The sequence below is a fragment of the Alexandromys fortis genome, unplaced genomic scaffold (genome assembly GCF_014885135.2).
Source record: "Alexandromys fortis isolate MF-2015 unplaced genomic scaffold, M_Fortis_MF-2015_v1.1 scaffold_16, whole genome shotgun sequence".
Lineage (NCBI taxonomy): Eukaryota > Metazoa > Chordata > Mammalia > Rodentia > Cricetidae > Alexandromys > Alexandromys fortis.
The window spans coordinates 555,318-570,498 of NW_026067893.1; the positions used below are offsets into that span (position 1 = coordinate 555,318).

At 39.5% G+C, this 15,181-nt stretch overlaps 1 protein-coding gene across 4 annotated transcripts in view; it reads left to right on the plus strand.

The window, feature by feature from the left end:
- Cacul1 (CDK2 associated cullin domain 1) overlaps positions 1–14,882 on the plus strand; it is a 54,388-nt gene extending 39,506 nt beyond the window's left edge. For 2 of the 4 annotated variants that reach the window (XM_050148750.1, XM_050148759.1), the window contains 4 exons: positions 2,600–2,689; positions 6,159–6,297; positions 10,479–10,522; positions 10,876–14,882. In XM_050148750.1, the coding sequence (XP_050004707.1) occupies positions 2,600–2,689; positions 6,159–6,297; positions 10,479–10,522; positions 10,876–10,916 (314 nt within the window). In that variant the 3' untranslated portion in view covers positions 10,917–14,882. The remainder of the gene's footprint in view (positions 1–2,599; positions 2,690–6,158; positions 6,298–10,478; positions 10,523–10,875) is intronic. The other 2 variants (XM_050148770.1, XM_050148778.1) reach the window with 1 other exon arrangement.
- The last annotated feature ends 299 nt before the right edge of the window (positions 14,883–15,181 follow it).

Here is a 15,181-nt window from a genome sequence, read left to right on the forward strand (position 1 = left end):
TGTGAGAATAAATATATTCATAATCAGGTTGGACATTTCAGAGAAAGTATGATGTCAGAATCCTCTGGACAATGAAGGTAGTGAGATGGCTCAGTAGGTCAGGCTGCCTTCTGCCAGATCTGGCGGTCTTAATCCTTGGAGTAGGAGTGAAAGAGAAGTGGCTGTCTGAAGTTGTCTTCTGATCTCTACACATGCACAGTGACATGCATGCACGTGTGTGCACCACACACGCTGTAAGTACATGTAATGAAAACTTAAAGTAAGAAAACCCTTTGCAAGATCTTAGCACCAAGGAATCTTTGAAACATCAGAGGAGCTCAGGACTCAGCAATTTACTGAAGAGTTTAATGCCATAACATGGGAAGAGAGATTAGAACACCCTGTGATTGATACACTTCTGTGAGTAACAGGATTGTTGAAGCACCCTGTTCTTTGATAAATGACTTTTAGAAGAAACCAGTTACTAAGAACAACACTTTACTAGCTCCAGTCCATGTAAAACCAGTGTCTCTGTGGTATGTGTGCTGAAGGAAGAGTGAGTATAGGGTTCAGAGGGAATACAAGTTCCTAACCATATGAAATGCTCCTCTGGTTAAAGCAGAGATAGCAAAGGCCAGAATTTGCTAGGGGCAGTAAACACCCCACCCCTTGCATCCTTAGTAAATCCCAGTTCTTTAAGGGGGAAAAAAGCTGGAGAATCCTTTAAACTTGAGTACTTTCTCCCAAGAGTATAAATAGAGACAAGAAGATGCTATCAAATTATTAAAATACTTTATCAGCTCTTGATAACCTTTTGTTTTGTTTGCTTTATTGAGATAGTCTCTTGTAGCCCAGCCTAGCTTGGAACTCTTAAAGATGATCTTGAACTTCTGATCCCCTTCTTTCACGTTCTATGCCTGGTTTACGTGGTGCTGGGGGTCAAACCCAGGACTTTGTCCATGGTAGAGAAACACTACCAAACTGAACTGCACCCCCAGCTGTAGTAATATTTATTCTTTGAATATAATTAATTATAGTCCACCCCAGATTATTTATGCACATTTCATATGCCTGTATGTCTTTATTAAATTTGCCATTTCTTCATAGCTGTTAGATTGACATAGAAATTATGGAGGGACTGTTGTTGAGGTCAGTACTTAGCCACATATTGAGGATGTGGTTAAGCATGAAGACCTCAGGTATTGGTCAAAAATTAAGAACTTAGATTGGTAAAAAGAGCACTTACATTTGGGGTACATGCTGAGTACCTAAGGCTTTCGGAATACAACATTTAGAATTTCAGTTTTTAAACATTAAATTTTGACATATCATGATTTTATAACAGTTCACATTTGTTTTCCTTAAAATTTGTTATTCAGAATCGAAATTATATTTGGATAATGAGATGGGAAGAGTAAACAAAGCACCTCTGGTGATCTTTATTAGCAGACTCCATAGCAGGTCATAGCCCATGTCTGAAGTTACCAAATCCTTAAAGTGTAAGGAGGTATTTCCATTTTTAAAAAGACAAGGATAAAGGAAAATAGTTAACTACAAACCTGGCTTATATAAATATCCCACCATTTAGTTTTCTTCCCCCCCCCCCTTTTTTTTTTGTTTTGGATAGTACAATATTTCTGTAGTGGGTATTTTTGTTTGTTTGTTTGTTTAATCTTTGAGAGACAAATTAAAAATGAACTGTTTCAGGGCTGTGGCACTTGGTCTCCCAATAGACATGGAATTAGTATGTTAATGATTATAGAAGTATTATTGAAGTAATTCCTTGTTTTAAAAATGGAGGAAGTGTAGGTTATATAGAAGAAAGTTGACTGTTCAAAGTTGCTGAAGTAGAAAAGGTGAGTTATCATCTCTGCCCTTTTGCATAAGAAGATTTTTTTTGTAGAAAGATGGAGCTATGGCATTTGGGAAAGGAAGCTTTGATACAGTTAATGAAATTATTATTGGTTGAGTTTCCCTAATCCTGAAAGTCCAAAGTACTCTGAAATCTATAGTCTACTTTGTATTTGATGGGGAGGGAGTTTCCCTGTGTTGTTCTGGCTGGCCTCTGACTTAGATCTGCCTGCCTCTGTCTCCTGCGGGCCAGGAGTAAAGACTTGTGCCACCATTCCCAGCTGAAATCTGTAGCTTTTTGAGCATGACAGAAATTCGAGTACTTAGATTTGTTGCATTAGGGATGCTCAGCTAATAAAATCCAAGACAACTTGTGATCCAAGCATTTGAGATAAATAAGGGTCACCTGTCATTTTCTCCCCATACGGGCAGACACTTTGAGCTACGGAATGAGCCCCCCAGTTCTGTTGCTTACTTCTCTGAGACTCTGCACTGCTTCAGTTACTAGTCAGCAACAGATTCCTGTTTTATTGAGTGCTGTGTAAAGGCTTTGTAATCGTTCTGTATGTATAAACTTTTCATCTGTCTTGTGCTGCTCTTCTTGTGGTGTTTACCTCTTCGGCCTTCAAAATGCTAATAGAGAGAAATATTACTGTTAGCAAGTGTTACATGCTTTTTTCTTTTTTTTTTAATTCTTTTTCATTTTTGTTTATTTCTTTTCTTTTCCTCTTTTTTTCTTTTTTTTACCTGTTTTTTCTTCTTATTCCAGCTTTACTTTTAGAAGCCCAGTCAACACCATTTCAGGTCACACCTTCAACTATGGCAAATATTGTGAAAGGCCTGTACACTCTCAGACCAGGTAAACACCTGTCATTTCTGTTGGGATTGGGCCTGTGTTTTTATTTATTACAGCCTTATCCAAAGGGCATTGGTTCTTACATGCTCTCTAAGGCCAAATGACATTTGGGTTTACTGTAGTAAAAATCCTGGAACTCAAATCTGCGTGAAATGTTGGTTTAGGACTTGCTTGGAACTCGTTTTCTACCAGTGAAAAGCAACTGCTTTGGTTTTTGTAGCACCTGAGAGAGATCCACAGAATAATTTGCTGTACTGACAGTTGAAAGTACAGTCATCCGTGAACTGAAGCAGGAGGGGTGATTCTAAAGCCAGCCGGAAAGCCTCATAGCTAACAAAGCAAGAAAGTGAATAGTGTATTTGTTGTTAGGGAGTTTCTCTTTGATTTCACACTGTAAGTATGTGCAAGAATACAAACTCAAATTACACCTTCTAGCTCATTACATAACTGACAAAGGATTAGAACAGTTGATAAAGTTATGTCATGAGAATTTGGGGGAAGAAACATAAGCAGTGCCCATATTTACAAAGGAGGCCTGTAAATGACCTTACTGTGCCTATTCATAGAAAAACATGGCGGATGCAAAGCAATCCAAAGAGCCTTTGTAGGACATCAAGTTTGCCACCGAGTTATCTACCATTTACAACATGCCCACAGGAGAAGCTTGTAGAAATCTCAGGTTAAAACATTGTCCTACAATCAGTAAACACAAAAGATACTTTATTTTTTTTTGTACAGAAATTACTGTTTTGAGAGATTTTGTTATCTGAAGATCCAAAAAAATAAAATGTGAATGAAGAATTTTACCTGGGGACTGGAGAGATGGCTCAGTGGTTAAGAACACTGGCTGCTCTTCCAGAGGTCCTAAGTTCAATTCACAACCATCTCTAGTGGGATCTGGTCCCCTTTCTGGCATAAAGTCAGCAGAGCATCCATATACATAAAGTAAATAAATAAATCTTTAAAAAAAGAATTTAACCTGATACCAATAATAAGCATTTTTAACTTGGTATTCGTCTCTTGAATTTTATGATTATTTTTGATGAATTGATAATTGATTTAAAAGACACTTCAAATTTAGTTTGCTAAATTTACTTTGCTAAGTTTTGAACCAAGAACCAAGTGAAACTGCTATCAAGAAATTACTAGTATTATTATCATTATTAATATTTTGAGGCAGGGTTTCTCTGTGGCCCTGGCTGTCCTCGAAGTCACAGAGATCTGCCTGCTTCTGCCTCCCAAGTGTTGGGATTAAAGGCATTTGCCACCACTGTCTGGCAAGAAATTATTTTTTCTTGAGGTACTATAAAATGATTAGTGACTTGTAGTTTTCATGTTTATTATCTAACTTTGGTCTTGAGCTGATTCGTTGTAACTTTTAACAGTAATCAAGTATCAAGTACTTACTTTTATAACGTTAAAAATATCTTACTACATTTTCTAGTAACTATTTTTCTTCTAGCTTTTCTGATATTTGAATTTCATTTTCCTATAGTGTTATTAAGAATCCTCATGAATTTTTTGTATAATAGATTATGAATGATGTTTTTCTTTTATGTTGGAAGTCTTCCCAGTGTAGAATGACAAATTCTGCCTCATAAGTAGGCAGGTTTATCAACCATGACCTTTAATATATGCAGCAAAATTACAGAATAAAGCTAATCACTATGGGTAGAAAAAAATTAGATGCCTAAATGCTAAAAATTTAAATATCTAAATGCTATTTTATCGAGGTTGAGCTCTGGAAATAGGATTTATACTTGTGAGGAGAATTCTTTGAGAATTGTCCTTTTCAAAAGGTGAGTTTTATCACAGACTAACCTTTTGCTACCCTAGGCGTGTTCAGAGACGCTGTTAAATGTTTTGACATTTCCATGTCTTGCCAGTGCCCATTATGTTCCTGGTCTAGTAAAATTTAGTCACCTGACAGATTAAGGTTGGAATATTTCAAAAGCTGAATTTGAAACATAGAAGCTTCTTCTGCCACAGGTGTCCTCACTCATGTTAGTCTTTGTGTGCCACATTTCAGCCTTCACCCTGCCCTCACCCACTGGCAATTTAGAGGATTTAGCGTTGATGTTAACTTTCCCGTCAAGAGTTTTTAAAAACTCACTTTTGGAGCAGCTGCAGCAATCTTACTCTGCCTCTTTTCATCTAATACGCACGCTTTTGTTTCATTATCTTTGTGTTAACGACTCCTTGAAGATAAACCACCTGGTGGAAGGACGGGCTGGCTGGCGGGCGCTGCTCCTGCATGCTTCCTCTCTTTAGCCCTTCTGCAGCTGCACATTGTTTTCTACTTTTTACTTGCTGTTGGCCGCCACCACACAGAATCAAAAATGTGGCTTTCAGATTGTAGTTTTTAAAGAAGGCTTGCCAGCTTTATAGAGCATTGTCATGTTTCTTTCAGTATAAACAGCCAGAATTTTTATAAAGGGGGCATTTTGAAAGCCCTAACCTGAAATACTTGGAAAAACCTAAATAGTGCTCATGGAAGACCTTATTCAGGAAGTTCAGGTGCCGTGCCATCCCTGACCAGTGTGCACGTGGGTTTTACCTTGAATAATTAATATTAGCAAGCCTACTTAATGCTGTGTATTTTTTCTTCAGATAATTCATTCCTGTCTTTGTTTGTTTGTTTTGATTCAGGGTTTCTCTGTATAACAATCCCAACTGTCCTGGAATGTACTCTGTAGACTAGGTTGGTCTTGAACTCACAGAGATCCGCCTGCTTCTGCCTCCCGAGTGCTGGGATTGAAGGTGTGTGCCACCACCACCTGGCTCATCCTGTCTTTTTACTCTTCTCTGAACCTGATTTGTACAAATACTCTAATACACATTTTTGTTATGTCTGGTAGAAATGTATCCCTATGTCCTCTCTTTGCTCTTTTATTTTCTATAGATTATTTTTCTGGTCTTTCTCTTGATAACCATGTAATTCTCTTTACTATTGTATTCCCACTCCCACACAGAGTTGTCATTTAACAGGGATCAAAAGAGATTTATTTGCAAAGCACTAACTAGTTCTCCACTTCCTTGCCCCATTTGGATTTTTTTCCTCTCTGGGTTATACTTGTTCCCTCTGAAGTGCTGTGTTCTGGGACTGGTTTCTTGTTGAATTACTGGCTCATAGAGAGCTAGTTTAGCCATCTAGCTGCTTCTCAGCACATCCTTTTCCACTCAGCATGGTACAGTAATCTCATTTGTGTTTTCCTACATCTTTATAATTTTTTTGCAAGATTAGACAAAAGTTATAGGTTTTCATTTAATTTTCTTGAATCAGTAATGTAAAAATGTCAATTTTCTTTATACTTTTTAGAAAGAAAAATATACATTTTTGTGTGTTCACCAAAATAGGGCTGGGCTAAGTTTTCATTTGGTTTAATATATATATTCTTGTTGTTTAAATAAGAAACTTGCTTTTTAAATTTCTTATTATTTTTCTTAACAAATCATATGTTTCCTTTTACAGAATGGGTTCAGATGGCTCCGACTTTGTTTTCTAAGTTTATTCCAAACATTCTGCCTCCAGCTGTGGAATCTGAACTATCTGAATATGCCGCTCAAGATCAGAAGCTTCAAAGAGAACTTATACAGAACGGTTTTACCAGGCAAGTTGGCTTTCCTTTAGTGACAATGAAGCCCATTTTCCTAGGCTTGTAGCTTAGCTAGAGAGAGTGTCGAGTATCACTGTCTGAGAGCCGGGAGCTGCGGGCTCCTTATCTGTACATCCCAGCTGGGTGCTAAGCTGGAGGAAGCCGTGCATTTCTGTGTGCATTTTGAAGAATGAACAGTTAGATGGGACAAGGCCTTCTTCCAGGTTAGAGTCTCTCACATTAATTCTGAAACAACGCAAAAACATTTTTGTCATGTTTTCTCTAAATATAAATTTTCTTTAAAAGTAAAGTCTCTCTTTATAAATGTCCAGAAATTTTCCTTCCCTTGCTTTTGGTGTTTATGTTTATTTTTCTAAAATGTTTGCAATTATGGCTGTACCCCAGAGAAATCATAGTAAGCACAGGTCTTTTTTTCTTTAAATTAGAATGAATTAATATAAAAGTCTGGTGATTTTCAGTGGGAAAGTACTTGATTGTGTTAGGAAGTCAAGGACACACTAATTATATTTTCATAACTTTTCATGTTTATCTGTCTCTCCTATCTTCTGGTATCTGAATACCTAGTGTTAAGGAAACTTGTGAGAATGAAGACCCAAGCAGCAGATTGAATCTTGATTATCTGATGGGACAGGATGGGCATTTCTCTAAAAAATTCTGAGGCCAAACTGAATTTCAGAAACAGACAAAGGAAAACAAAACAAAAACAGCCTTTACCATGGTTGCTTACTTAATCTGTTTCAGGTTAAGAAAAGAAGGAAATGTTGTTTGTCTGTCTGTCCACAGATTGGACTTCATTGTGTGGGGGGACATCAGTAGTCATGAGGTAGTGGAGGTACTGAGAATCCCACTGGTCATTTAGTTCCCTCCCTAGTAGCTGCCACCAGAAGTGTCAGTGCAGATAGGTGTTACTTGAATGTAAGAGGTAGCTTTTCTGTTTGAGATTGAGGAATCCTGTATCTTCCAGTATTGAAGTATTTTGTGCATGGAGTGAAGCCATTAATGCCACATTCTTTGACAGTTTCATGGATGCACGTAATCGATCATGTCAGAGTTGGGTTGGGATGAAATGAGTAGCTGACTCTGGAAGCGCCATCATACAGTATTTCTTTTGCTTTCAGAGAGCTATTGTAGTGTTGAGCTGCCAAGGCCAATGGGATCAGAGAACTGCCTTAGGCTATTGAAGTAAATTAGAATTGTTATTACTCATAATGAATTCTTTAAAACAGCTTCTGACTGAGTTTTAAACATTAGGTTGTATTCTAAGAGGTAGTAAAATTGAGATGTCTTGTAACACAAACTTAAGCCACTTCTATAGTTGACACTATATTACACATTTACTCTGAGGATTAAACTCTGCCTTCTAAGTGATTCTGACAGGTACTTTGAGCAGAGTAAGCCCTGCCAGAGCTGACATCCTATGACCCACTTTTAGGCTTATTAACCACCTATCAGAAAGGACTGCCATGCTCAGCCCTGTTGCAAGCCTGTCTCTGTGTCATGGGCCTTCTTTGGAATACCCTGTCAGACTGATGTTCTCTTGAGTCATTATCTAGCTAGAATTGTCTTAGAGAGACATAGTGTTCACTGATATGAAAGGGGAGAACCCCCAAAATATATAGGCTCTCAGATAACTCTTTGACTGCCTCTTTGGACTTGAGCAATAATTTGTGAGTTTTATTTCACCAAGTTTGTGGTTCTTTATTGGAATTCCAAGCTCTTCATTTTGTGTCAAAGTCTTTGAAATGTTTTTACATACTATGCAAATGTCTTCAGATAGATTCTCCTCTGCAGTAGCTCTTTAGATGCATGGGAGTACAGGGAAGACTTATTTTGAAACTAGAGTGGTAATGTAGTCTTGAAGCATGATCTTCTTGTGGGTAATTGAATTGGTTGGAGAGGAGGATAGGTTGATGTCTGCTGTCAGAAATACCTTGAAACAGAAAACATGGGCCCTTGGCTGGAGTATACTGTTCAGGCCAGCCTAGAGTCCCACCAAACATTTTGCAAGGGCAAATAAGATGTTCTGCCTGAGAAGAGGTGACTTCTGTTTCTGGAATATAGTAAAACCGTGTAAAGATACTGGTGTTTATGGTTTGTTGTTGTTGTTGTTTGTTCTGCTGAGAGGGAGGCCCCTGGATTTGGGCTTTTCCATTTCATAGAGCAGTGTGCAGCGGGCAGACTTCATGAATCAGTTTTGTTTTTTGCATCTGCATCAATTATTTTCCTCTGGCCTACTGTTTCCACATTTGCATTTCACCCCTATTACTGGTCTGTCTTCATTTTCTATTTAACGAGAGAGGAGGTAGGAATGGATACTTTGTTTAGAAGTAGAGGTTCTGATAAAAGGTTTTGAATCTTCAGTTTTAATCAGTATTATAACCACAGAAGTTGCTTGGCTGGATTTGGTAGGGCATAAAGTTGGATATCTTTTTAGGCTGCTCAGGACTATTCCTGGAGAATACAGTGGAATTTCTTTTAGATGTTCACTGTAAAGAACCATATACCTTCCAGGCATGTATTATGGTCTCTCTGCCAGTCATCAAGGATCCTTAGATTAGCAAGAGATGTCTGTCTTGGTCAGAACCAAATAGGGGAAAGAATAAACTTCGAATATCTGGAAAATTATTCAAAATCTTAGAACATTTCAAAAGTAGCATTGGTTTAGTAATCAGGTATTATTTTGTTTGGTTAATTGAGATGTGGGATGCTCAGGTCAGCTTTTTAGTAATATCTGAGATTGTGAATTATTAACCAATTTGTTGACTGAGCAGATGATAGATTGCCAGTGTCTCTTATGTTCTAGACACTGAGGCACTAGGGTGGACAAGACAGACAAAGTTCTCACTTTCGTGGTACTTACGATCTACTGTTGGCAAAGAGATAATAAACTTGCAAAAGTACATACAGTTTCAAGTAAAAAGTAAACACTGTGAGAGAATTAGAGAATGAAGTAGAGTTAGGGGTTATCAGTGACGTGGTGAGAGGTTAGGAGGAAGAGACAAGCTATGTAACCGCCTTGGGAAGAGAGCAGCAAACAGAAAAAGATTACCACCCCAAAGTGAGCAGAGGTGGTAAGTGCTGGAAAATGAGGTGGGAGATGTAGTCCAGAGCCTGTCAGTGGCTGGGAGATGAATTGGAATTGATTTTAAACTGTAGTGGAAAGTTATGAAGAGTTTTAATCAGAGGTGTGAACTGATCTTATACCTTGTATAAGCTCACTCTGACTTTTTGTCAAGAATAATACAAGCCTGCGGAAGGTTTGGGGATGGAGCTGAACAGATGTTATATTCTCGGTATGGTAGTTTTCAGTGTGTATTTAATAATGAGAATACTGAACCTACAGATCTCAGGCAGACAGAAATCAAAAGTGATCTGTAAATTTCTGAGCTACAGACTGACAAGGTCTGCATCTTAGAAGAAAGGGAAGAATGTGTATGGAGAAGCAAAGGTGGCCTATGGCTGTCAGTCAGAGCAGCAAAGGACACCAATAGTGGGTGGAAGAGGGTCAGAAGAAGCTAAGAAAAAAGTATTTCAGGAAGGAGGATTGATGGCACCCTTGGTTGAGACAAGTGGAGCCATTACTGCTCATTGCTTAAGCACTGGAGTTTTCGGTTAGTGTCTGAAGTCAGAAAGCCAGAGTGTGATTCATAGGAGGCGTAAGGCCTGTTCACAACCACTCTTGACTGCCTCTAGGCTTGTGAAGCTAGACTGGGCACGATATCTGAAGGTTTGTGCTCTCCACCTGAAGGGTCTGCAGACACCTTAGTTTCTGACTTCCAAAGGCTTGGAGGGTCTCAGTTTGGGGCTTGAGGGCAAGATTTTTAACTTCTCTCTGTTTGATATTTAAAGTTTGGTTACTGTGTGCAGGTTCTTGGGGATAATATTAACAGAACCCAAGATTGTCGTCAAAGACATATTTTACTTTCCACCTGTTTCTAGTTCTCAGTGTAAACTGTCCTTATAGATGATCATTCATTTAATAACTTTCTATGTTTTGCAGACTACATACCCTTGAGGTACAAATACTCGGGGTAAATGACTCAGCTGATGTTTAATGTCTGTTTAAACAGGCTGTTGGGTTAGGACAGCATTTGCTGTTCGATTTATTTCTGCTGGTTTTGTGTGTAAAGAAACCAGTCAGTTTTGTTGACTTCTTTCTCTTTTCTTATCCCTAGAGGTGACCAGTCCCGGAAGAGAGCTGGGGATGAGTTGGCTTATAGTGAGTAATGATGCTTTTCCTGTTTTGATGGTTTTGATATGGGCCAGCTTCTGAGGTTAAGTGTGGAATCCATGGGGTGGAGTTGGTGGTCTAGGTGGCACAGTATGACTCGTGAAGTTGAAGTCCTGGTCTTGGGATCAGGCAGGTGCCCAGAGACCACCAAGACTCTGGGATAATGCCCCAAGGTCAGTTCCTGGTGATACTGGCTCCTTTTCAGTTCTCTTAGAACTGTGTTATTTTTCAAAGTTTTAAAAATAAACACATCAGGAGGTGGGGATCAGGAGAGAAATAGCTTGTGTGAACAGAGTGCTCTCTGTCTCTCATAGTTTTTCTTCTTCTGACCTTTTTTCCAGACAGCCCGTCCGCTTGTGCAGGTTCCAGGGGATACAGATAGTGACTGTTGAAGGACTTTTCTCCCGGAGAGAAGACACTGGAGCTGCAGACACTGTTCCAGGCACAGTGGGGCCTGCACCACTCAGGAGCTCTGTCAAAGGCTGTTCTCAGAGAGGATGCCACACTTCTTTCTTTTGATTTTCAGTTTTAAAAAACAAGAACTAACAAAAACAATTGCTGCTAGACTTGAGGGTGATTTTGAAATGGGACAATCTTTTATTAAGTTTATCTACAGAGCAAGTGTCTTGGAGAGTGGCCATTGCTAATTGAAGCCCAACATGCAAATCAGCTTCCTCCAAAAAATACAAAAATGAAAGAATTTTTTTTTAAACACTTGTCTTGTTCTTCTGTAGACTAGGCACATGGTGCCTCATGTCAAGATATCTTTGCTTTAAAACCAAGCAGATGCTACAGTACAGTGTTTTCACCTGTGACCCAAACAATGTTTTAAATTCAGAATCGGCCTGTGTTTAGCACTAGTCTTATGGAGGAAAATGCTAATAACTGCTTTCACTATAACTTTCCCCATCAGTTCACGTTATTAACTCTGTGCCTTGAGCTTTGTGCACTTTTGCAACTGTGTGACCATGTCATCAAACTCAAAATGCTTCCTGGAGAAGTTGATATCCCAAACTGACCCACCAAGGCCTCTGGTGTGGCCTTCTGGCAGGACCTGATTGAGAAAATGGATAGGGGTCAGAATTCACCTTCTGTCCCAGTTCTCATGGGGACCAACTCTTACTGAGTGGTTTCCCTCCTGCCATCTCCCCGTCTGAACTTATCAGCCTCTGTAGTGTGGGTGGAGCTCTGTCTGGTTCAGGGCTGTGCTACTGTAGAGATTGCCCAACCGGGGGAGCTGCTCCCTGAATCCCTCTAGGGAGCGGTGTTAGTAAAGCCAAATATGGTGAGTAGTCTTGGTCCATCTCATTTTAATCGATGCATTTAGTATTTGTAAAAGGTCAACTCTGCCCTGGGTCTTGTAAACATCATGTTTGATATTTGAATACAGTAGGGGAAGAGTTTGCACTGGTTTTTGAAGGCTTCCTTCATTTGGACTTTCTGTCTCACTGCATCAACAGTGCTCTTTAGGTCCTCACAAAAGTCTGAAGCTTACTCCAGGTGTTTTTTCCAGTGGTAAACAACAAATAGACCTGGTGAAGGAAAATATTTTTCTCCTCAGTTTTGCTTGAATGTGAAGTGAGCCTTGGCTTTGTGCTCAGCAGGCTTTTGCCGACAATGATTCTGAGCCTTCAGAGAATGCCTCCTCAGGCTACTGCTGCGAACTCAGTGGGCAGAGAGTTAGAAATGGGATACAGGGGCAAGAACGTTGCCCTATAGCAGTTCAGGATTTGTAAATGATGGTCTAGGGGAGGAATAGTAAGAGCTGACAGCTTGGCTCTTTTGGGTACTTCTCTGCAGTTGGTAGTTTGTGGGGTTTTTAGTTGACTTAGTTTCATTTGGGTTATATTGAAGAACCTAGATTAGGGACAGGCAGGCTCTTACTGTGGCCTGCACAGCCTTTTCTGCTCTAATAGCAAGGGAAATTTTCATTTTATCAAGAAGTCCAAAGTTTGCTTTTCTGTTGGGATGTTTGCCGCACAGTTGTAATATCATTTGGAACTGGTTTCTTCTACATGGCTTTAATATTTTTGACAGTAAACTTGGAACATTTCTTGAAACATAGGTAAGTAGCTCAGTGTCCTAATTTATACTCCTCCCCTGAAAGAGAGTACACTTTTTTTTGTCTAACAGAACCTTCCCTATAAAAGCATTATATTATGTAAACTGGCATTAAAGTGAATGCTTTTGTTATTAAATTAATGGAGAAGTAATCATACTCATTCTGTGTTAGCACAAAATGTGCAGGGAAAACCTGTGAAGTTCTTTGAGTTAGAGTTGGCTACAGCTGTACAGATGCTAAAAGGTGTGGGGGAAAGTGTGATCCTTACAGTCTGTAAAACTTACTCAAGGTGAAATTGGTCTAGCTTATTAATTGAAATCTTGACAGAATTCTTAGTCCTCAACTATGGAGAAATAAAAACCTGCTCTGGAAATTAGTATTTCCAGAAAATGTGTTCTTGCCAGTGCAGTGTGCACTTTTTCTACTCCTGCTGAGGACTACTTAACCTTATCCTCAAAGGCCAAATAATATAGATCGCTTAGCCAGTCATTGTAGTGCAGTTATTTGGCTAAGCTGGCAAGTGTGTGCGTTAGCCTGGAAGTCAGCCCTAAAAGAAAGCCACAAATTGTGCGTTATTTCTAGTTACTGGTTCCCATAACAAGTCGTTTACTCTCTTTGCTAGGATGAAGTTGGTTTGTGTGTAGGTGCAGAGTGCAGAGGAATGGGTGCCCTTGGTCATGACACTGCATATATGTCTCTAGTGCTCAGACCTGTGTAGCTGCTGCCCCCCTTGTTTGCTTTTTGTCAGGTTGCAAATTTGCACACATGAATGATTCCTCAGGAACAATTTGCACACTCCTCACTTCAGTGTACTCTGTATAGACCAAACATCATCAGAGGTTATCGGCACAAGAGGCTTCATACATACTAGCAAAGGCCGTGGTGAGCTTGCAAACAAAACTGGTTTCTGCAGGTCATGGGAAGAGGAGCACACAGTGTTTAAATGACCTCTCGGTTCTCCCTGTAAATAATTTCCAGATTTTCCTGTCTTATTGAGGCTGTGTTTGTTTTGTTTTGTTTTCTCCTGTTTCCTCTCACAGTAGTTAATTAATTATTTCTCTGGTTAATTGCCCTTGAGCTAAGATTCAATTATTAAGCAGCCAACATTAAGTAAGCATTATTCTACAGATGTATATTCATAGAATATACTAATCTGAGATAATAAGAAACAACAAAAAGCCTGCATTAGCTATCCAACTGTTAGAGTGTTTAGAGTTTTGGGGTTTTTTGTTTGTTTGTTTTTATGGTGTATCCCTTGAGCTCGTAGCTTGGAATATTGTATTTGCTTTTATCCAAGTGGTAATCTCTTAAGGGGATTTTAAAATTCAAAGTTGGAATGTGACACTGGTAACTGACACAGCTGAAACCCAGTGTAGAGAACCTTTTCTGTTGTGATCACTGCGTTCAGAAAAACTGTGCAAAATAAAGTTCATTTTTACCAGAAGTTGCAGAGGTTCGTAGAGAAATGGCTCTTGTGCTTTAATTGCCACATCAAAATTTCCCTTGTCTCCTGACTCCCAGAATATTTTGAAGAAACCTGTTCTTTCCCAAAGGAAATGTCTCCTCTCTGGTCCCCCTGCTACTTAACTGTAATCACTGCCTCCTCCCTCCTGCCCTAATTGAGACCTTAACTTGAGCCTCTTTCCAGAGGGGTCCGCCACCTCGCTGCAGGACCTGCTGTTTTACAGAACCATTCTCTGCTGTAAAGAACTTCACTTTAGGCTTGATTCATTTTCAGAAGAGTGCTGATGGATTGCACCTCTGGGAAAGTCGTCAGCATGGGGTTAAGAATTGAGTGTTTTGGAAAAAAATAGTTGTGTTGGTTCTTATATGTCATTTAACTATTGGGACTATACTAAGTGCAGTAAGACTGAATGTTCTCCCAGGGTGTGTTTGGGTGAATGGTTGATGGCACCCTTGGCTCTTCTTTGTCTTTGTCAGTGTTACAGCCGTGCGATTGGGGAGAAATTATTTAATGTCACTTAAAAATGAGAAACTGTGGCTCAAACAAACGCTCATACAAAGTATGGAAATGCCATGCAGGCACCAAGCTTTTGCCGCCCACCAGCATAGCAGAGCGAATGAGGCGTTGCTGTCCAGTTTCCCATCCGTTTGTCTGGTACTGTCTGTCACCTCTCCTCACTTCCTGAGCTAGGGCACAACGCCACTGGCCTGGGCTCTCTCCTTCTAAACATTTGGTGGATTTTGAATCACTCCTCTGTATTGGGTGTATATTCTCACTCTAAAACATTGTGGTTAACGAAAAATAAATCTTGTACAAATGTCCTTAAACTTGTCTTGTTATAAGTTTTGTGCAAATGTCCTGGCTCTGATAACCTGGTTCACTGTTGTAACATGCATGTTGAGTTCCACTTACAGGGAGGGTACTCTGTAACATGGTAGCCACAACTCAGACACAGTCAGCCTTAACCTCTAGATCAGTGACTACAAAATTGTTTGTTTACATGTGCTTTACGCATTGTAGTGTGTGCACAGACATGTACTGTGGGTGTATATAGTGTGTATGTGAACATGTACTGTAGGTGTAGCTTATAGTTTGTATGAGTGTACTGTAGATATAGTGT